The sequence below is a fragment of the Gobius niger genome (genome assembly GCF_951799975.1).
Source record: "Gobius niger genome assembly, chromosome: 3".
In the NCBI taxonomy this organism is placed as follows: Eukaryota; Metazoa; Chordata; class Actinopteri; order Gobiiformes; family Gobiidae; genus Gobius; species Gobius niger.
This window is the reverse complement of record NC_136854.1, coordinates 26,079,099-26,103,578: the sequence shown is the minus strand read 5'-3', so window position 1 is coordinate 26,103,578 and position 24,480 is coordinate 26,079,099. Positions and strand designations below refer to the sequence as shown.

Below are 24,480 nucleotides of genomic sequence, written 5' to 3'. Positions count from 1 at the left end.
AATGTACCATAGCCTTCATGGGGGTGAGACTTGAAATTACACAGCAAAAACTATGGTGAAGTTTCCTTTGTAAAAGAAAGTAAGAATGCAAGAGTGTGTAGACACATTTCCTATATACAGTACTGAAGTGATGTGTCAGATAATAGGACACTGTCCTCCAATAGAAAACGACAGAAATGGAGTGCCCCCAAGCTCCCATTGAGGGTATGCACATTACATTTAACCCAATTCAGAAACGACTTTATTTGACGTAGTGTATCTGAACAACTTTGACGACGAATGCAAAAGTCAAACGCAAAGAAATGAATCACAAACTTGCAAAATTAGCCCCAATTGCAATATATGTGAGGGCAAATAGCAGTCCCAGGTCTTCAGCCCTGCCACACCTGTGGAGGAACTGAACGTCCAGCTGTGCCCAAAGGCTGTCCAAGCGCGCTCTGCGCTATTACGCATCACACCTCCCCAACCGCAGCAGCAGCCACAATTTACCGCTCTCATATTATATTATATTATACTCGCTAGTCTCCACATTTGATATTCTGAGATTATAAGTGATTACAAAGAAATGTCCAACCCGTCACACAGTTCAGCTGTAGACCAGTGGTTCCCAACCCATTCCAAAAACTATGGCCACTACAAATGTTTAAAATAATGAATGCTAAAAATAATTTCAAACAAACTGCAATTGGAGTGTTTGATGCACCTGTACTCCTTTCTTATAAACTACATCAACAATTTGTTTGCTAAACTCAGGGAAAAGAATTCAAGAGACAGTGGAATAATTATGGATAAATATTGGGGGTTCAGCTCTAACGGTTTGGTTCACGGTGCAGGACCCGTGGTTTGGTGCATCCCGGTAGTGCACAATCTAAAAAATAATAAGTAGGTTTTGAAATGAAATAGCCTAATGATCGTTGTTAGACAGTATTTATAACCTTACGATAGAATTGGCAATGCTTTCAAAGCTGCTTTAGAATAAAATGTACCTCTGGGCTCACAATACGTGAAAGCAAAATAGAAAACAAATGGTACAGCAGCAAAGTAAAAAAAAGAAAAAAACTACGCAGTGCAGGCCATGTGCTAAGTGGTAGTTTCATTTTCGCTTTTACTCACACGGAGGATAAATCAGTCAGAGCAGCGCGTTTGATTAGAGGCTCGTGTTTGAGCAGGTTTTGGGCAATGTTTTGCGTGTATTTTTTTTCGGAGACAAAGCTTTGGAGACGGAATACGGCCAGGATTGGATCTTACGCATGTGTCTGCGCCTCTGACATTACGCAGCGCTGGATCTATAATGAACCACAGCCTCGGTCACTGCAGGAGAGACTTAAACAAAAACACGCAGATGTCATGTGTTTTGGAGAATGTAACTGTCCCTGTGCGGAGCGTCTACAGCTGCAGTTTAGCGGTGAGTGACGATGGCACACATCGCCCTGTTTGGATGCGCGCACACGCACGGCAGTCAGATGTCGTGCACTCGCGTTTTTGTGACGGCGGGTTGTTCTCGGACAGCAGCACCGCGGTCCATATGGACCCGTGGTCAATGCCCGCGGGCGGTGGGACCGTCACGTGGGGGGCGGCCGCGGATGTAATAATAATAATAATAATAATGCATTAGTCTTATATAGCGCTTTTCCAGACGCGCAAAGTCAGTGTACAATTTGATGCATTATTCATTCACCCCATACTCGGTGATAAGCGAGGCAACCAGTTTGCGCACATCAGCCCCCACCACCAACCACGCACACACTCAGTACTGTCGCCAGGCTTCCTGGTGTTCCCAAACGGTCTCCCATCCCAGTCCTAACCAGGCCCTTCCCTGCTTAGCTTCCGAGGAACGGTCTCCCATCCCAGTCCTAACCAGGCCCGTCCCTGCCTAGCTTCAAAGTCGGTATGGGAAAAATAAAAATGGCGGTGCCCAGGCGGCGGCCATTGAGATTGCGGTTTCTATTATAGATTATAGATTCTATTCTATTCTATTCTATTCTATTCTATTCTATTCTATTCTATTCTATTCTATTCTATTCTATTCTATTCTATTCTATTCTATTATATTATATTATATTATATTATATTATATTATATTATATTATATTATATTATATTATATAGGAGTGAAGATTCAGCTCAACCGTTGTTGAACGAAAAATAAGGCTTTATGTCATTAAAAGAAGCATCCTCTTTTGACACTCCGCCTCCGACTCCCGTCCTTGCACAATACAGGGTATTTATTTTGAATAGAAAAATAATAAAATGTGTAACATTTTCCATATAAATCACAGGCATCAGAGGAAATGCTTTACAGCTGTTTATTTCAGTTTATTTATGATATAATGATGATAAGACATACTACTGGATATGACATTATGACGTAGCTGACCCTTCAGCCAATCAGAGGCGCAGGCTCACCTGCCCAAACGCCCTCGAGCTGATTCATGTGTTTTCATTGGATGGAGCGAGTGTTCGTCAAATCTAGTTCAAAAACCCGCGAGCCAAACACAGCTGTAATGTTTTATATTTTTTTATCCTTAAATGACGAAACTGCGGAGAAATTAACCACATCCGTTTCATCACGGACATTGGGCAGCACGTTCTCAAGAGGAACTCTGAAAGAGACGCAGGACTGCAGCGAAGCCGAGGCCCGACTTTGCCGGAATGACGAGAAGAGTTTACCCGCATCATATGCACCCGGCGCGGATCCGAGGCTCGCAGCGGTCACCGGACAACTGGACGTACGGATGACACGGAGCCTGACAACACGAGGACGTTTGAGGACAGCGATGGAAATGAACAGGAGAGCTTATGGAGTTGGCAGTGACGCATATGGAGGAGAAGAAGGACTCACGAAGACATCAATGGTAAGTAATGCTTTGGTGTCGCTGTTGTTGAGTTGTTGAGCTGTTGTTGTGAGTAAAATGGCGATAACCTAGCTTACCAATATAACATGACATGACACAACACAACACGACACGACACGACACGAGAGGAGAGGATGAGGGGAGGGGAGGGGAGAGGAGGGGAGAGGAGATCATAACATAACATAACAGTGGTAAATTGTGGCTGCTGCGGTTGGGGAGGTGTGATGCGTAATAGCGCAGAGCGCGCTTGGAGAGTCTTTGGCACCGCTGGACGTTCAGTTCCTCCACAGGTGTGGCAGGGCTGAAGACCTGGGACTGCTATTTGCCCAAACATATATTGCAATTGGGGCTAATTTTGCAGGTTTGTGATTCATTTCTTTGCGTTTGATTTTTGGATTCGTCGTCAAAGTTGGTCAGATAAACTACGTAAAATAAAGTTGTTTCTGAATTGGGTTAAATGTAATGTACATACCGTCAATGGGAGCTTGGGGGCGCTGTTTTAGTAGACGTCTTATATGGTCGTAATTCAGGGATAAGACAAACGACCATTTGTGTCGTATGGATTTGGAGGACTTGTTGTTAGAACATAATAGTGATGTTTGAGCTGGACGCATAAACAGAAGAGGTAAAACTATTAGCTAAACTAGTTGTATGCTACATTAAAAAGAGGAGTTTTAGATTTAGATTGAGGTCTTAAGGCTTACACGCAAAAGCATTTTCATTTTTTGCCATTTCTAAACATTATCTCTCAACGCTGTAAGCAATATCCCTCTTGCATATTAAAGCGAAGCCGTTTTTGACAACACAAAGGACACTGTAACACGCTTGCTTTACATGACAGTTCCCTCAGCATCTCTATATGTTATATGTATATGTCTAAACAACACTACAGTGGAGTTTCTAGTCCATTACTGGTACAGCCAGTGTCATTGACTGTCTTTGGGAGCAGCGTGTCTTCTCCTCTGCAGGCCACTGTTTCCCAGGTGACCCATGTACTCAACTACAGTAACAACAACAACAATGACATCAACATCAAGTGCTTTCTCTTTCTCCCTGAGCCTGACAGAGCAGAGGCTGGAGGGCCACACGCCTGCCAAGGTGACTCTTCTATACAGCACATCTGTGTCACTGTAGTTTAGACAACCACCTAAAGAGAAAGTCTCACTGTGGAACATCCCCGCTTACATGTGGCAGAATTACAAGGTAGATGGATTATCAAAAGAAAACATTTGGAAGATGTTTAGCAAAACAAAGCAGCATTATCTGCATGGATATGAGATGGTGTTGTCCCTCTCCCAGCAAAGTTTGTAAATACTTGTTTATTAAGGTTTTTCCCCACAAATAAAAACACCTGTTATCAAATTAATACTTCTATTTTAGTTTATACGTAAATTTTACTCAGTGTGGCTTAAAGTTATGTTTTTCACATCTCTTAATAAAAATGTAAATTAATAATACAAAAGAGCTACACTCCATTCATCCATTTTCGTCCACTTTAACCAGGGTCACAGAGGCAGCAGTCTGGGGATCCCGAGGCGTTTCCGGTCCAGCTTAGAGCCAGTCCATCCAGCATGTAGTCCCTCCAGTGTGTCCTAGCTCTTCCCGAGGGCCTCCTCTTAATGGGACGTGCCCAGAGCACCTCCCCAGGGAGGTGACCAGGCTGCAGTCATTGTACATTCTAATAGTTGATGGCCATTTAAGAGAGTATTGTGGTGGTCTGTTTGGTTGTTTGTATGCTGGTCATTGACACAAACTGCAGTGGAGCTGGTACAGTAATAATTGACATACAGATGGTCAGGTTGAAGGTCAGTGAAGATCACCTGGGTGTATATATACCTACGGTACATTGTGTGGTGCTTCGTTTTCATCCCTTTTATGCTCTCAATAAGCACTTCATTGAAACTGTAGGGAGGAGAAGTAAAATTAATAATATTAAACAAAAAAGTTTACCCCCCATGGTTTCTTCAGTTCTAATTCAGACCACATTCATCATCAACTCTACAATGTCTACACTCCTTTTCCTGTTGCCTCTAAACTAAACTCAAATAAGTGTACATGAAAGAGACATTTTTCTCAAGTCAATTGTTACAGTAATTTCTCACAAAACTAATTGTAAGACTTGTTTCCCGTTATGGAGAACACATGTGATTCTTTGAGCCAGTGTCTCTGACCATAATTTTTGAAAGCACATATTCTTAATGAATTGTATAGGTTCTCAATGGGTACTTCCTCTGTATGCCTTATGTAACCGTCCTGTAATACAGCTACAAACAAAAACAACGTACACAAAGTGTTTCCAAATAAAATAGTTAGCTTTCGTGTTATGAAATGGTCGCGGCGATGCCTGTTCATTGTGTGACATTTTCACTCGTGGCACAGGCTCTTTTCAGCGCCTCTGGCTGTTGCCCATTTTCTCACTTTGTCCTCACAATTGATTTACACATTATCTTCCTCCTCTGACTGTGTTCGTCCACCCCACTTCACCAGCTACCTCAATCTCGTGTAATATTTGCTCCAAGGTTTTCTGAACACGCTTTTGTACCCAAGAAGCTGGATTTGATGATGTTGGGGAAATTCAAACATGATACCAGTATTATGTTGTGTCATCACATGACACTGTTAAAGTTACACAGTTGATCCTGTTTTACCATTTGCATCCTGCTGAGCAAGACGTGTCGGATTTTGTCGTCGAAACATGGATCAACTTCTTTTTTTTTTCCTTTACAGCAATCCACAAAATGTGCCCTGATGTCATCGTTTTAATCAGATGATAGTTTTATAGTTTGTTAAAACCACAACAAAGATACTACATTTTGACAATGACTTGGTTTAGAGATAACTCCGTAGCCTGGCACAATCAGACTCTCGCTACATCTGTTGAGCAGGCGGAAGGGTATGAAATCAGAGTAGGGCAGGCAAATTTTAATTTAGCTCAACAAACTAAAAAAAAAAAAAAAAGAAGTCCCTGCTGCTACTTCTTTTTAATTTATCCGGTGATTTTGATCAATTAGGTCAAAATAACTGAGTAAACAAACTCACTGTAGCCTCGAATGCCATCTGCACTACACAGGACTCTGCAGCTATGAGATCAATAAAGTACTACTATATTTTCCGGACTATAAATTGCATTCTTTTCATAATTTGGCTGGGGGCCCGTCTTAAACTCGACTAATATGTGATCTAAAAAATAAATAAATATACACATATATAATTTCACATGCCACTAGAGGGCACTGCAGGCTAATCAAGCATTAGAAAGAAAGTTTGAACTGAGCGAAGAAGTGGAGGTTACTCTTAGAGAAGAAAACAAAACAAAGCTAATCACAGGCTAATCTAGATGGCCACAGCTGAAGGAACGAGTTTGCAAATGAGAGCTTGAAAAACGTGCTGCCGGGAGAGGCTTGTCAACGGTGCAGAGATGTCTCCGTGCCCAGGCGATTGTTCAGAAGTGACACAGAGGAAGAAGATTTCATCCTCACTCTTTGGAGTGAGATCAAGAGTTTGGTATGTTCTTTATGCTGACTATTTATGTGATGTTAAGATACAAGACACCAATTTAGTTTGTTTATGCTTCGTGTAGCTAACCATCAACGTTAGCAAACCGTACGCCTATTCAGCCTGTTGTTTTTTCTTCATTGGGCAATTTTTGGCTGGTGCGTCTTATACTCCGGAGCAACTTATAGTCTGGAAAATACGGCATCTATCTTGACTGATTTGAATAACACGATCTGACTATTTTGCTCATCTGCCTCTGTATGATGCTTTGCACAAACTATCCCTGATTGTGATAGGGAGGGCGCAGGCACCAGTCTGAGATTGGACTCTTTATTATATCTTACGGCTTAACGCGTTTCAGCTCAAACGAGTCTTAATAAATTTTCTTCACTTTGATCGAGTGCCTCTGTCTCATTTTTCTCTTCTACATATTTTGACCCACTCTGGAACCTCGATGAGCACCGGTCGTTGTTACAAACTGAGATCCTGGCGAGCGCTTCCTCAATCTTTTTTCTGCATAGAGAGGTTTCTTGTTTGGCTGGCCAGGCTTGTCGCTGAAGATTTCACTAAAGAAATAGTTCCTCTGACTCACTGACTCCGGTTATCCAGCATAATTTAGTTTCACTGCTTGTGGTAATGTGTAAGTGCCACTCATATGCCCCCTCATTATGTTCTGAAAAACCTCATATTTATATAAACATATTTAAAAACATAGAAACTTCGAGAGAATATTTTGTATAAACATTATGATTTTATTTTATTGATATTTTTATATACATGGCATAAATTGTGCTTTTTTAATTATCAAGAATAAAACCAAGGGGACACGTCAGAGAAAAAAAAAAAAGAATTAAAACAATGAGCCGTATCATCTTTTGTCTCCAAGAGCTTTACAAAAACCTGGAAAGAAGAAGAGGGAAGGTAGGACATCCAACTGAACAGAACAGTAGGTAGATTGATAAAAGAGAGTCCGCAGACTTGCAAACGGTCCACTGAGGGGAGCGTGAACGTCCAGACTGTGATGTGCTTTTACCAACATCAGCAAAGGCACCGGTGTTTCACTTTGTTTAAGAAAAAAAAAAGAAAATTTGCCTCTGGGCCTTGATCACAGCAAGTCAATATTCATCAAACTGCATCTGTCCATTACTTCATCCAAGGGGAGTTGGCCACGCAAACGTCGCAGGTTCTAATTGTATGTCATGATCGAGTTTACCTCTAATGCAAGACTGATTCCCGACACGTTTAGTTTTCTGACTGAGATCAAGTTGAGGTTGGCTATGTATTTTAGTGTATTTTAAACTTTTAAAATGTGAGAAATTGGGAGTAAAACAGATCAAAGTATATCGTACCAAAGTGAGATTGAAACTGACCTCATATTCCCTCAATGAATTACTAAAATGTCTTTTCAGTGGTAGACTCCAGGGACATGTGGAAACAAGTTTTTAACCGATTGTAAAACCATAGGAACTTTCTCAAACCAAAGTGTTGAGCAAGAACAACTAAGTAGAGCATGGAAATAGCAACCAAAAGATAAAAAGGTAAGGAATCCAAATGAATGCCAGACAGTACAAATTGGAGCAGAAGGAATTACATAATATGTTGTGATCGCGTCAATGACTCAATGTAAAAAAGACATAGCGAGACAACTGCAGTGAAGGAATAATGAAAGATAAGTGACATTAAAATAGTGATTGACTTGTGTGGTTTCAGGGGATGTGAAAGGGGGAAGGCCGTTCTGGTATAGATTGGTCCATTAGCTAGTCCTAACTTCCACCTAGAGGCTAAACCGGCTTCACTTTTACTTAATACAGGGCTAAACCATAGTCCTCAATCAAATGATAGATACAAGTTCTCTCTTCATCCATGTTCAGACTCCATATTTCTTAAGATGGGCGGTTTCCAGTACATTTTGGTCATATGGCAAACACCAAATGTATTTTTTATTGCAGGGTTATTTGCAGTTAGTTTTTGCACAAACTTTACTCTGACTTCCACGAACCGTCATGGCAGCAAAAACAGCAGGAAACCTGGAGAGTGACAAAATGCACCATTTACAAACTTGCACTTCCGCTGCACATCCTCGGGCTGAAGTAGTTGGCCCTCTCATCTGCGTAATCTTTGCTATCAGAAGGTTTTGACCAATATGCAGTCATATTTTGGTCATTGAGCCGGCACATTGTTCCGCTCATCCATTGCTGAGTCCTTCAGCCGGTGCTCGCTCAACAAAAAGCGCAGTTCATTGAGATTTGGTCTCACAGCACACTTTGTGATCCTTGTAGTCATTTCAGAAAAGGGCCTTTCTCCTCTTTGCTTTGCCCCAAACTGCGTCCGTGCTGATTGTGTTCATCGGTTAGCAGTAGCTTCCACATGTCCCAGATGGTGGACAGTTGTTTGGGTCAGTTTCAGCTCCAGAGACAAAAGTTACTGGTGGTCTGACATGTGGAGCCTTTCTCTGCTGGCGACAGGTAGAGTTTGCCGTTGGCGCAGGAGCACAGCTCGTACACAGTCTGTTTGGTGTAGGTGGTGCCCGCCGGTGCCCCCTCCAGGGGATCCACCGCACTGCCCAGGGGGATGTTGCCCAATCTAATGGTGTTGGCATCTAGCAGGATCTGAAAAATAGACAGAAAATCATTATAAAACAGGGTCATGTAGCTAGATGGTGAGGGTCAACCAGTAATACTGAATAAGCATATTGTATGAAACAGCGGCTGCACTTTGGTGGTCCCAAGGGGAGGCTATAGACGGGAATCTATCAGCACAAAGAGGGAGTTTCTGTGGCTTCCTTTGATGAAGAGAAAAGTGGGAGTGAGGGTAAAGTAAGGTCAAGGATTCTTGCAGAGGAGTTTGAGAACAGCTAGGCACTTTCTAAACTCATAACTTTTTACCTTTCAATGCTCAAATTAAAATAGACAGATATTTTAGTCAACTTTACACTGACTCTGTATTACTTGATCAGATCAGATTGTATTTATTTATTTCCTTTATATTTTATCAGGCAAAACATTAAGATCTTTTATTCAGAAATTCCCCGTAATTACATTATTGCATAAAAATAGTATTGATAAAAATAGTTACTATTATTATCATTATATTAGAAAAATTTAAATCTTAATTGCAATAAGCATGCTTTTGGTGTTCATTGCAACAGCAATTCTTATATACCACATTGAGTGAATGCAAGGACCAGGAATACGGAAAAAGTATCACGCTAACACCAACACCAAAAACTATGTGGAGAAACACAGATAAATATATTTTTTTCATTTAGTTGTTGCATGTTGCTTCTCATTTTGTATTTCATTTGCATTGTACCCAGCACAATGGAGATTGAACTTGTTTGTACCTTTCACTTGGTTCCTCCACAAAAAACATCTATTGATAACAGTTGTCCAGGGAGGATCAAGGCATTCCTGCATTTGTACCTTTTAGGAGTGGGCCGAGACAGAAATTCCACGAGACAAGACAAGATATGGGATTGGGTTCACGAGAACATGACAAGACAAGATTTTGACGTAATTTCAAATAGATAAATATGTTTCATGTTTCCACTGTATTCAGCAGTTTGAACAACATTAACTCATGAACTCCAAAGTTAGGGTAATTAGGGTAAGCTCAATTCAGTTCTTTATGAATTCTCTCATTGATTCCTAATATATACATATGTGCATGCATGTAGTTTTATATTTGAACGGGGCAATAAATTGGGTTCGTTTGACAAGTCATTTTAAAGCATAAAAATGTTTCGACTGTAATGATGTTTAAATAAATAGGAAGAGAGAGAGACACAGCGGCCATTTGATTGCTCTTGACAACAGACACAAACGAACAGGTAAACAGACGTTTTGTTAGGCCGACCTCTTCCTTCCACAAATGCCTCACTGTAAAAGGGTGCAGGGTTGCCCGACAATGTATTTTAATGATGAGAATCTCTATTTGCACCCCTTTCAAACACTGATGCACCCTCAGTCAGATTGTTCTGGAGCCGGCGCTGTAGCAGTTGACAGTAAAGGCCTATACTGGATGCAGCCTAGTGAAAAAAAAGGATTACTTTACTCAGTGACGAGAAATATCTTTGATCTTGGCCCATCCTTCGCACCTTTATATCCAAATGGTCCCTAGAATCTACACTTAAACACACTCCTACACTTCTCTCTGGACATAAACACAGTCTAATTGGGTGAAACAAAACTGCCCCTACTTTTACTTACTTTCATTAGAACAATCTAGCTCCCCTCGAGCACATCATTACATTATAGAAGCATTTTAAAAACAAACACTGCTTTTTACCGCTCGAGGCCCCTGTTATTAGCTCCTGGTGCCCGTTTCCGTAATGAGACCAAACAAACATAGAGAGTTGCTTTAATAGTTAGTTAAAATGTTTTTGTGGCCTCACTCCTGCTGTAGGAAAATTCCACAGCACACTCCTAAATGTCAAGGTGCGCCTCTAACAGGTCCCCGGTGCACACCTGTCATCCTCTCCAGCTCCAGCAATAAGAGCTGCCAGAGCCCAGTCTAATCCGCACACAGGGAAGGACTCAGCCATGCTTGGCCACTTCACCCGAATCGAATTCCAACAACCTCCTGGCTACAGCATAACCCTGGCTGAACTTGTACTCTGCAATAGGATTGGAGATGAGGATGTGCTGTCAGGTTGGGCAAATAAAATTACACGTTCACCGCCCATATAGATATCACACAAATATGGTAGCTTATCTACAACCGCGTGTATAACTCCAGTTTACAAGAATGATTTTTCTTACTACTGCAGATAGAAGAAAATTATCTTGATACCTGACATTCCTCATATAGGTCATGTCATAGTTATGAACACAAAAGGATGTAAACTATAATCAAATATAAGTCCTTCTAGAATTCTGTAAGCCAATTACTTCCACATTTCAAGCTTGGGTTTGTTGACAATGTTGATGTTGTGGTTCAGGTTTGGCCTCTTATGAATTCAACAGCCTACTTCAAGTAACCAGTACAAATGAGTGAAAGTGCCTTACTTTCCTCTGACTTTTTTTTGGGAGGTATTGAAAGAACAAAGATAAGGTTTTGTGCATACAGTGTTACATTGAGGTAACATGTGTTTTGACAAGGCCTCGCCAGATAAAAAATCGCCTGTCATGAAGTTCAATGTATTTTCTGTCAGAAAATATCAGCTAAAGAGATTTGTTTTTTTGCTTTAGTGTTAATAGGCAAGGGCATATTGTACAGACATAACTGTCAGTTGAAAATACTTTAAGGAAAAAACATATATTAAGTTTGTGTGCCCATGCACCAACAGACATTAAAGCAGTAAAAAGTTACTTGTTAAACTTAATAAATCCTTTTCGTAATCCCTCTGGGGGTAATACAAGTGTTAATGGGATGATTGGGGGTCTTTCATCTTCCCCTGGTGTCTCTGGCCAGAAAACCACACTTGCAGCTTTCCTGCACCGGGTCGGAGCCACCAACACACACTAATGGAATCACGAAGAAGAAGCTAACAGGCTAACGGGCAAAGCTCCTGTGGGCTAGCGCCACTTAAACAGTATACAGCCAAGTTTAAGTGAAAAAATGATCTCCATTGTGTAATTGGATGTACAATATCCCTATACGACACTTGCAGTGGCGCTTATGGCCTCTAGGAGCATGAGTTACTTAGTGCTGCTTTAAGAGATTTTTTTTTTTTTTTGGGAGATTTCTTTAACACACATTGGGCCCGATCTTGTGCATCAAAACGCAGACGATAGCGTGACATTTTGCGCTCAGTAGGAGCGCACTTTGTGATCTTGCCACTCCAGACTTAGCGCATTTAAGTGGGTGGAGACACACATTTTACTCCAACCAGATCGACTCCACGTCCAGGAGAGTGGTTGTGTGGGAGTGGGGGGTGAACATGTGCTTTTGTTTTGCTTCGCGTTCACGCCAAGCACGGGCCGATCCGTGCCACAGCGGACGCTGTAGCTCTTTTTCTCTCGAGACGTGAACATCGTTTAGCTCACAATGGGGTAAATAAAGTTTTTAGTTTGACCTGTGAGAGCCTAAGGCTTAAGAAAGAACGCAAGACAGCGCAATGTAAACGAGGAAGTGAATGTCAGCCGTGTTTCCATCAGTGCAGTCACCTCCTCTTGTGACGCCCCCTCACAGGTGGCGGAGGCGAATGGCACATATAGCGCCGCCACTCGGAAAATAATTCGCCAAGAGCCTGCGCGCCCCGTGTGCCGCCACAAGATCTGGCCCAGGGATTTGCTCAAGAGGAATATAGCCCACTGCCCTTCAACCTTATGACATCAAATTGTAAAAAAAAAAAGGTCCAAGGTGAATTTGTATAACAATGCTTCAGAAGCCATGAGGTGCATGGAGGTCAGACCTGTCAAAGGGTAGATGATAGAAAGCAGGCCATAAGAGCCACAGCGAGTACAATGGAGCAATGGACAGAGAAGGAGAAGTCATTTGTTGTAGCTTAAGGTTGGATTAGCGCTGACATTCACCCCAAATGAAAGTGTCTGTAAGTATTAGCTGGGCTGTTGGTTGCTCGATGTGGCACTGGTCCAGGTGTGTGCAAGGACATGCCAATCCCTTCACTTTAGAGCAGCCTTGTTTTTAGCTTTCATTATCAGACTGTCATTTCGATTTTATATGTAACATTTCCTCAGATTTATCCGCTCTGAGAGGTGGTATCCTTTCAGGAAGCAGCAGATGTTTTTGCAAGCGCCTCCCTTATAGACATCACTTTCATAAATGCACTCGGGCTCTGGTGTCAAGGAGATTTGAAAAATGCAGAAAGTGGCAATTACGGCGGGTCAAAACATTTTTCATGGATGGCTTCCTCTGGCACAGCGCAGGAACCGCCGAGACAAGCAGGAATAAAGGAGAGGGCCAGTGAAAGGGACGTGTACTGTGTTTTGGAGGGTTAAGGTGTCTTTGGAAGAGGTTGAGGAGAGTGCTGAAGAGAAAGTTTGATGTCTGAGTTGGAGGACAAAACCACTGAGAGAAAAGTCACAGGAAGAAAAACATTCATAGAGTGGCTTTGCATGTACTGTACTTCTGCTGAAGTAAACATACAAATCATGGTTGTAAATACTGTCAAAAATCAGCAGTCAAACATTCAACACTTCTAACAACAATGAAGTGAACTGTATGTGGAATATTGAAACCAAACTTTATTTGATTATTTGTGTACATGTGGAAAATGTGGCAATGATTAATGGATTGACCTGTACAGAAACACATAATTTAATTACGTCTTAATTATATTGATATATAGGGAACATATTTTTCACAATCATCATTAAAAAAAGAAAAGAAAAAAATGAGTATAACAAACAAACAAACAAACCAAATTTGTATTTCCCCAAAGAGCTGGTGTTAAGTTACATATTTAAATAGATATTTACAGTTTCTCCTGGGTTAGACTGACTGACCACCACCATTCATTCACGCACATGCATTATTTATCCTGGCCTACATATGTTTTTTAGAGGTAGGGGAAACCGGAGTTTCAAAAATGGACAGTATCAGCTCCTCACTGTCACTTTCAAACAGCTCCACACTTGACATACCCACAACACCCTTCACATAACACCTATCTCTCTACTCCCTCACACAACGTAGCAGGAGGTCGAGAACATCACATTATTCGTAAATCACAAGCATACACTTGCCCCATCGAGTCCGCATGAGAAATTTTCATCAGGTGTTAGCACAGAAACATCTCTCATCAGAGTTACCAGTGACATGCTGATTAGTCCAGTTCACATTTCTCCTCATACTTCTTGACGTCTCTGCTGCGTTCGATGCTGTAGACCACAACATCCTACCGTGCACTGTCTCTAGCTCTACATTAGTTTAGCACCGCTCTTCAATGGTTTCACTCCTATACGTCACTGAAGGAACTGAGTGTGCAGCTCTAAGGGGCGCACAATCTAGACCTCACTCTGTCACCTGTGGGTTCCCCCATGACTCTGTATTCGGTCCTACCCTCTTAATGATTCAGCCAATGAATAGTCCAGGTGATGCTAATATAACTCTCAGGGTCCGATCTTCCGCCTGGCGCAACAACTACATTAGTTCTGACGAGGGTGAAAGCTTGGGACCACTGCCATACATAGCATCGCTGTTTGCCATGCGGCATCCAGCAGCTCATGTACAGCCCACTTATATTGTCAGGTCTCGCTGAAGATTTCACAGAGCACCCCCATGAAAGTTTAGTCTACAACATGCGTTTAGAAACACAAGATTGAGCCCTTAATCTACAATGCTTGACAAATAGCAAGATAAGGCTGATAAAAACAAATAAATACTGTACATTTCTTAAACCTGTGCGTTTTGCCTGCGCCCACTTTGGCTTCCACTGTGGCTTCTTCTGGCTGGTCCACACACACACACACACACACACACACACACACACACACACACACACACACACACACACACACACACACACACACACACACACACACACACACACACACACTACTTTTGCACACACATCCCACAGTGAAGTGGTGGGGGAGTCTGAGCTATCTGAGTGTATTACACACACCATTAGGCTTGTAGAATGGACAGACGCTGGAATGGGGGCTGACAATGGCCTAAAATGACAGAGGCTCGAGATAGACTTTGGGTGTAGTCATCCAGATGTGGCACAATGGCCTACTGTAAGACTGACACAGACAAGAATAGAAATAGCAGCATAGCCAGAAGTAGGGCTGCAACAGAATCAAGATCACACTCTTTTAATCCTCACAGTCGCAAAAACAGCAATTATGTCAAACGTGTTCTCAACAAAAAAACAGCTTCTGTCAAACCATGACGGAGGCATTAGGCGGCATTAACCCGTTCTTAGAAATAGATTTTTTCCCAGCATGGTTCAGATCAAACGTAAAGACTGAAAGATGGTGTAAGAGGGAAAAAAAAGCAGACAAAACTCTGGCTCGGTGAAGCGTGGGCTAATGAATTTGTGACACTAATCATTGCTTTTGAAACAAATCTCTGAGCTATTGGCAGGTGTGTCTTATCTGTTATCGCTCTTCCACAGGGGACTCGAATGTTGCTAATGTGGCAGTGCGTCCTGGGAGAGTTTGTTTGTGTTCATGCAGTTATACTAATTCATTTATTTTTGTGTCTACTCCACCACACGGGCGCCAGCAGTAGAGGGTTACCCCCCACTAGCATTCAAATACACTCACTCTCCAGCTTTACACCCGCAGGTAAAACAAGCCGCAAAGAACAACAAGGAGGAAATAAAAACGTCCCAGCATAGCAGCCCCAATAACACCTCAAGGCTATGGAGTCCTAATAAACCCCAGCACTGTGTCAACAAACAATAAGAACTCGGCGGTATAACTGAACTTTGTCAAAACTTTCACTATTGTCAACCTAATTTCACCTCTCCGCTGTCAGCAGGAGAAAGGAATTAATATTCGCACGAGCTGAGGAGAGCCCAGTCACTTTGGGAATAAATTGTCATGCTGCATGTGGAGTTTTGTGTTTTCCTATTGAGAGTGAGGACAGTGCAGATGGCGAAAGAAAATGCAATTTACTTTTGTGTTCCCACCTTTTACTCGGTAGAAAGTAACTGTAGATGAAAATAACAATTGGAAATGTGTACAATATTTGTTTTTTAATATAACAATAAAACACTACAATTGAATCAGGTGTGCAAGAAATCCCATGTCGTGAAAAGAATGAGACCAAGAAAAGAATCGGATTCTGATGTAAGACCTCTGCAAGAACTTGAATCACTGCACAAAAGAAGAATGGACACACACAGTATACTGTATACCAGAGACATTATCCCATTATTAACCAAACTTCCAAATGCAGCCATAAATCGTCACCTTCTAGTCTTTGCACTGGTTAAAAGGGCTACCCACTTTGGAACCTATATCAAAACAAACCAGGTCCCTATTGAATTTAGTCTACTGTATAGTGCATGCTCATCTATCAGTCTATCACCTGCTTTGTAATGTTATAGTTTCCAATGGTTTTAAAGCAGTACTAAGTAACTTGTTTACCTAAATAAATCCTTTCTGTAGTCTCTCTGAGGGTAATATAAGTGTTAATGGGATGATTGGGGGGGTCTTTCATCTCCGCCTGTGTCTCTGGCCAGAAAACCACAATTGCAACTTCGCTGTCTACGGGTTGGAGGTGCAATACACACTAATAGAATCTCGAGGAAGAAGCTAACAGGCAAAGCTAACTGTGGGCTAGCACCACTTAAACAGTATTTACAGCGAAGTTTGAGTGAAAAAAATGTCTCCATTGTGTAATTGGATGTACAATATCCCTCCCTCCCTTTTACTCTCAATGACAACTAATAAGCAAATATCCGCACATGCTACGACGCCTGCAGTGGCACTTATGGCCTCTAGGGGCATGAGTTACTTAGTTCGGCTTTAAGAGGAAAATCCTCGTCAAAAGCCATAATGGATAGACACCGCACGTGCCCAATAAAACTCCAATTAAATAATAACCAAAAACCTGCAGCAAAGAAAACATACCATAACATCAGTGGCATTGAGTCAGCACTTCAAAAGTCTATGAAGTACAGCCAAAATACCTAACTTGACCAATTAAATGCAGCTCCGTTAACTACAGACTGTGTAAATTAACATTCAGGAGCAGAAGCCCCTGTGTGAACAAGTCCAAACTTTTCTCCCCCTGAAAAGATTTTCCGTCTCATTTCAACTAAGAGCACATAAACATCAAAATATGACAGCTTTGCATAGTAATTGGTGCTTCCAGGGTATTCTCACAGTGGACTCATTCTACTTGAGTGCAAATTATTCTGACTCTTCACTTGCAGGGGGAAAAAAAAGTATGCGGAAAGCCAAATCCCATGTAAATTAGGAGAGCAGTGTAGTTAAACCTAGTTTCTGAGTATACTAACACTTTTAGTTTTTAACCATCAGATCTTATGAAGGATTATTATTCAAGCCACATTTTACGTGTTAGCGCTTTGATTTGGCACGGTGAAAGGAAGATCGAAGGTCAAGAGAGAATCTGGTCAAGAAGAATTTGAATTAGATGAAATTGTGTCACGCCATATCATCAAGAATTAAACTAGGTCCCATCATCTGACTGGTTAACAAGCATTGAATTAGTATATTCAAAGTGCCAAAATGTAATTAGCTTGTTACCAATTGCCAGGGATTAGCCACACACAGCCATAATAACAGGCACATGTTTCCCCACAGATAATACTGTAGGTTCACAGATGGTTTCTTGAGATAAAATAAAACAGAACAGGAACATTCAGTGGAGGTGGCGACGAAGTGAATAAAAGAGTGAATAAACTTGCAGATAAAATGGACAGACATGAGGTTGAACGTTGAGACAGAACGAGAGGGGGAGTTGATAAAAAACAGGGGCCGGTAGGAACCCCGAGAGATGTGTCAGCTCTTGTTGGCTTTGATTTTAATGGAAGCTCGCTCTTCCCTACCTCTAACCCATTTGGCTTTAATTCCAGCGCAGCATTCCAAACTTTTTAAACTTTAATGGCCCCTTCTTAAGTGCCAGCTGCTGACAACATTGATTTGGCTTTAGGCCTTGCAGTCCCGGACGCCTTTATTTTCTCCCACAAAATCGACAGATACATCTATTTTCTGCCGCCCTCCTCCACCTCTTCCGACTCTCCACTATCCTTCCTCTGTCCGCGAGCCTCTCTTCATGTGATGGTGTCAGCGGTCCACGGCGCGGTGTGATGAGGAAGGATCAAGAGGAACGCTGTTTGGATAAGCTCCTGCCCTGTTCCACAAATAGTGCATTTTGGAGGATGTCCATTTGGCCAAACAAAAATAGCCACTGCAGTTTGGGGGTGTCAATGAGATGCACCGATGGGCTGAAAACACATGAGCCTATAACTGATAACAAATGTATATGCCAATACAAAGCCCAGAAAAGATACCCTGAAATTCCCTGTTACGTCAACTATTTAACTTCATTATTTGACTCTGTTACAGTGACTTTAATTCTTATTATAAGGACAATCACCCCTGCTTACTGCTTTCATTTAATTTAATTTCTAACTTACCACCTTTGCCAATAAAACAAATTCAGAAAATCACGAGCATATTATTTCAAGGGCATCAAAATAAGTATACAGAGATAAATGCAACAGTCGGAGATTATCATAATGATGTCCGGGAGGCCCAATGTGACCTTGCTTGTGTAAAAGCTGCAGGATAATCCTCTGCTTGTAGAGAAAGTGCTGCCTCAGGTGCACGCTCTTCAAAGGCACTCACTTCCACAAAGGTGCTGGGAAGTATCTCTTCAGGAACATTACAGCAGACCTCACTCAGGCAGCAGAAGAGGGAGTGTTTATTTTAAACGACAAACAATGCCTGGTATTCTATAACTGAAATCATACTTGGACCTTGATGGTCATGTTTATTTATCTCATATATTTGCCATTCAAAGCATTGAAGGTTGTTTTATATTCCAGCGGCGATCACTTTGGCAAACGAAGTGATCCGTGGAATGACATGTTCACATAGAAACCCGTTTTGTAGGTCTTAGCTTTCAAATGAGGCGTTACATTGGCCTGCAACCTCTAAAGGCAGGGAGCTTTTAGATTTGGGTAAAGCCAAACTTGAAGAAAATGTGTTAGGGTTAGGGCCGGGGTTAAGAGGTTATAACACTAAGTGCAAACATAAAACATTGTCCCCCCCAAATACATTTGTAAGTATGTTACGTTTGAGAATCAAATGGTCGGTCCTGTGCCAAAACAAACCGAAGCGCACAGAGGTGAGAGAAGCTCAAAAGTTGAATTGTATGTGAATATTTGAGGGAGATGTCTGGAAAGGTGACAAAGGGCAGCCCTGGCGGAGACCAACACGCACCGGGAACAGGTCTGACTTACTACCGGCAATGCGAACCAAGCTCCTGCTGCGGTCATACAGGGAACGGACAGCCCTTAACAGAGGGCCCCGGACCCCATACTCCCGGAGCACCCCCCACAGGGCACCACGAGGGACGCGGTCGAACGCTTTCTCCAGATCCACAAAACACATGTGGACTGGTTGGGCGAACTCCCACGAACCCTCAAGCACCCGACGAAGGGTGTAGAGCTGGTCCAGTGTGCCACGACCAGGACGAAAACCGCATTGTTCCTCCTGAATCCAAGTTTCAACCATCGGCCGGATCCTCCTCTCCAGCACCCTGGAGTAGACCTTGCCGGGGAGGCTAAGGAGGGTGATTCCTCTGTAATTGGAACACACCCTCCGATCCCCCTTTTTAAAGAGAGGGACCACCACCCCGGTTTGCCAATCCAGGGGCACTGTCCCCGACCGCCACGCGATGTTGCAGAGACGTGTCAGCCAAGACAGTCCTACAACATCCAGAGACTTAAGGTACTCAGGGCGAATCTCATCCACCCCCGGAGCCTTGCCACCGAGGAGCTTTCTCACCACCTCGGTGACTTCAGCTTGGGTGATGGACGAGCCCACCCCCGAGTCCCCAGCCTCTGCTTCCTCGTTGGAAGACGTGACGACGGGATTGAGGAGGTCCTCGAAGTACTCCTTCCACCGTCCGACGACATCCCCAGTCGAGGTCAGCAGCCCCCCACCCGCACTGTAAACAGTGTTGATGAAGCACTGCTTCCCCCTCCTGAGGCGCCGGATGGTTTGCCAGAATCTCTTCGAGGCCGACCGATAGTCTTCCTCCATGGCCTCCCCGAACTCCTCCCAGACCCGAGTTTTAGCCTCTGCGACCGCACGCTGCAGCACGCTTGGCCTGCCGGTACCTCTCAGCTGCCTCAGGAGTCCCACAAGCCAACAAGGCCAGGTAGGACTCCTTCTTCAGCTTGACGGCATCCCTTACTTCCGGGCGCCACCACCGGGTTCGGGGATTGCCGCCGCGACAGGCACCAGAGACCTTACGGCCACAACTACGAGCAGCCGCATCGACAATGGAGGAGGAGAACAGAGTCCACTCGGACTCCATGTCCCCAGCCTCCCCCGGAATCTGGGTGAAGCTCTTCCGGAGGTGGGAGTTGAAGACCCCGCCGACAGAGGGATCCGCCAGACGTTCCCAACAGACCCTCACAACACGCTTGGGCCTGCCAGGTCTGACCGGCTTCCTCCCCTGCCAGCGGATCCAGCTCACCACCAGGTGGTGATCGGTTGACAGCTCAGCCCCTCTCTTCACCCGAGTGTCCGAGACACGCGGCCGGAGGTCAGACGACACAACTACAAAGTCGATCATCGACCTCCTGCCTAGGGTGTCCTGGTGCTACGTGCACTTATGGACACCCTTGTGCTCGAACATGGTGTTCGTTATGGACAAACTGCGACTAGCACAGAAGTCCAATAACAGAACACCACTCGGGTTCAGATCGGGGAGGCCGTTCTTCCCAATCACTCCCTCCCAGGTCTCACTGTTGTTACCCACATGGGCGTTGAAGTCCCCCAGCAGAACAATGGAGTCCCCAGTCGTAGCACCATCTAGTACCCCTCCCAGGGACTCCAAGAAGGCCGGGTACTCTGCACCGATGTTGGGCCCGTAGGCCGAAACAACGGTGAGAGACCTGTCCCCGACCCGGAGGCGTAGGGACGCGACCCTCTCGTCCACCGGGGTGAACTCCAACACGTGACGGCTGAGCTGGGGGGATATGAGCAAACCCACCCCAGCCCGCCGCCTCTCCCCGCGGGCAACTCCAGAAAAATGGAGAGTCCAGCCTCTCTCCAGGAGTTGGGATCCGGAACCCAAGCTGTGCGTGGAGGTGAGCCCGACTATATCTAGTCGGTATCTCTCAACCTCCCGCACAAGCTCAGGCTCCTTCCCCCCCAGTGAGGTGACGTTCCATGTCCCGAACGCCAGAAGCTGTGCATGTGGACCAGGTCGTCGAGGCACCTGCCTCTGACTGCCACCCAGTCCTCTTCGCACCCGACCCTTACGGATCCCTCTGCGGGTGGTGGGTCCACAGGAGGGCGGGCCCACGTCGTCCCTTCGGGCTGGGCCGGCCGGGCCCCGTGGGCAGAGACCCGGCCACCAGACGCTTGAGTTCGGGCCCCAACCCCAGGTCTGGCTCCAGGGTGGGGCCCCGGCTGCGCCATGCCGGGCGACGTCACGGTCCTTGAATGTGTCACGTCCATAGGGGTCTTCTGAACTGCTCTTCGTCTGACCCGTCACCTCGGACCTGTTTGCCATGGGAGACCCTACCAGGGGCATAAAGCCCCAGACAACATAGCTCCTCGGATCATTCGGGCACTCAAACAACCCCACCACCTGTCACCGGTTCTGTTCATTACTTTTATGGACAGAATTTCTAGGCGCAGCCAGGGGCCGGAGGGTGTCCGGTTTGGGGGCCTCAGGATCTCATCTCTGCTGTTTGCGGATGATGTTGTTCTGATGGCTCCAACGAACCAGGACCTTCAGCACGCTCTGGGGCGGTTTGCAGCTGAGTGTGTAGCGGTCGGGATGAGAATCAGCACCTCCAAATCCGAGGCCATGGTTCTCCACCGGAAAAAGGTGGTTTCCCCTCTACAGGTCGGTGGGGAGTCCCTACCTCAAGTGGAGGAGTTCAAGTATCTCGGGGTCTTGTTCACGAGTGAGGGACGGATGGAGCGTGAGATCGACAGACGGATCGGTGCGGCGTCAGCAGTAATGCGGTCGCTGTATCGGTCTGTCGTGGTGAAGAGGGAGCTGAGTCGGGAGGCAAAGCTCTCGATTTACCGATCGATCTACGTTCCCACCCTCACCTATGGTCATGAGATTTGGGTAATGACCGAAAGGACAAGATCGCGAATACAAGCGGCCGAAAAGAGTTTCCTTCGCAGGGTGGCTGGGCGCACCCTCCGAGATCGGGTGAGGAGCTCAATTACCCGGGAGGAGCTCGGAGTAGAGTCGCTGCTCCTTCACGTGGAAAGGAGCCAGCTGAGGTGGCTAGGGCATCTGTTCCGGATGCCTCCTGGTCGCCTCCCGCGGGAGGTGTTCCAGGCATGTCCTAGTGGGACAAGGCCTCGTGGAAGGCCCAGGACACGGTGGTGGGACTATGTCTCCGAGCTGGCCTGGTGTCGCCTCGGGGTCCCCCCAGAACAGCTGGAGGAGGTGTGTGTGGATCGGGAAGTTTGGGCATCTCTGCTGAGACTGCTGCCCCCGCGACCCGGCCCCGGATAAAGCGGAAGAAAATGGATGGATGGATGGATGGATGTCTGGAAAGGTCCAACAAGAGGGAGTAGCGATTTGCTCAGAGTAGACATTGGCACACTTCTGCTTTCTGACACAGGATGGAATACTATTAGATGTTCTGCACATTAACTCATACATACATATGAGGGGGTGTGGTGCTGGGAGCCTGAATTCATTTCAGGATTGGAGCAACAGAAAAAAAAAAAAAAAGGAAATGTAGCAATGAAGGAAGACAATTTAAACCAGCAAACTCAAAGTGCCAAGCCATTTCTCAAACTTTATTATACTTCTTTCTCCAAAAATAACATCTGAAAGACAATGACAGCTTTTAATCCTGAAAAAAGCGAAATTGCTGTTAGCCTGATTTTTCCATATGTAATTTTAGCGCCGCCATAGGGTGTTGAAGTGTCACAAAAATCGCGACTTTCCCACTACTGTCATCACCCGGCTTTGCCAAAGGCCTGCTCCACCACCATCCTTGTTCCAGTCATCTGTGCGCTTTTGTTCCCCGTCAATACGGAGACGTCTATTTGTGCGGCGATGACAGACAGAGCGAGAGAGGGATTGATAATGGATGAACAAAGGAAGCAAAAAGACAAAAGAAGGCACGAAACTGGAAAGAAAGAGGTGACACGAACGAGGTAAAAATTATAATCCCGCTCCCCTCCCCGGTATGCGAGGAGTGACAGACACAGTGATGTATAACCCTGCCAGTGGAAAGTTAATTAGATAGGCCGGGTTACTTTAGAGATGAAGGGCTGGGGGGATGAACAGAACGAGAAGAGAAGAAGACATGAGAGGAAGCCAAACAGGAAGTGGAACAATGGGGGAGCAGGATGTGATAATGGGACAGATGAAGAAGTGTTTGAAGAGTTGCAAATACAGTTTTCCATCCAAGACAAAAGTCAGAGACTAATAATCTCTGTTTAGCAGCAGGCCGAATATCTATTGATCCAGTTGCAGGGTGTTACCCATCGTTATTCTAAAAAGATACTTTCAATAAATAAATAAAACAAAAAACAAAGCAAATCTCTAATCTATATCTAATGCAAACTTCATTTTCTATATTTAAGGGAGATGAAGAGAATAGGTGCATGGAAATCCCATTGGCAGGCCCCTTTTTTACTAGGAACTACGGCAGTTCTGGCACCACCTATATGGGAAGCCACAAAAAAGCATAAGTAAACAAGGAGTCACTAGCCACAAATCAAGAAATCAACACAAATACACAACAGCTTTTTCAATCAATGCACGTTTGAAGGCAACAAGAAGAAAATCCTCTTTGAGAAGAGGAAGCATGTCAATCCTTGTTGAGAAAATTTAAAGGAACAGGCCATCGTTTTTTCATACTGAGATAGTTCTAACCTGAGTTTAGACAAGTTGATGCGTACCTGTCAGGTCTTTGTGCGTGCTATAGGAGCACTTGCTCACGTGCTTCTAAGGTGTTATTACGCCTTACAATATAGTACCCCTTTTTATCCGCTTAGAAAATCGACATGTTTATTTTTGTGTGACTATACTTGGATCGTGTAACTACTCACTGTATGTAAAGGGGGGGGAAATGTGGAAGAGCTTGGTCGCTTCTAACTTCACCCCCGTTTGGCCTCATAAAGGAGAGGAGGAGAGGCTAAATGCTAACAACAAGTCTCTTCATCTTTGGTCTTTTTGTGTGACTGAGCACACGCACAAAGACCAGACAGGTACGCATCAACTCATCTAAGCTCAGGTAAGAACATATCTCAGTATTGAAAAACAATGGCCTGTTCCTTTAAGAAAACACTATCGGTTAGTTCAGTTCCTGTTTTGACAACGTGGTCTGTGATAGATCGATCGATGTTTGATTGGCTGTTTGCCAAGTTCCTGACGATCCTCTTTTGAACAGATACGAAAAGCAGGAGTGGATGCCTGGCTAAGCAAGGAGACCGGAGCAGACCTTGAGAGAATATGCCGGGAATGGAGCCGGGGACCCTCTTGTTGTGATGCAAGAGTGCTAAAACTACGCAAGTGCCCA

General features: G+C 44.4%; 1 protein-coding gene across 2 annotated transcripts in view; it reads right to left on the bottom strand.

The window, feature by feature from the left end:
* Positions 1-7,030: 7,030 nt before the first annotated feature.
* The window catches only part of LOC306961240 (zeta-sarcoglycan-like), a 285,411-nt gene continuing 267,961 nt past the window's right edge, over positions 7,031-24,480 (bottom strand). Inside the window, exon 8 of one of the 2 annotated variants that reach the window (XM_079553907.1) lies at positions 7,031-8,959. In XM_079553907.1, the coding sequence (XP_079410033.1) occupies positions 8,753-8,959 (207 nt within the window). In that variant the 3' untranslated portion in view covers positions 7,031-8,752. The remainder of the gene's footprint in view (positions 8,960-24,480) is intronic. The other variant, XM_079553906.1, reaches the window with a different exon arrangement.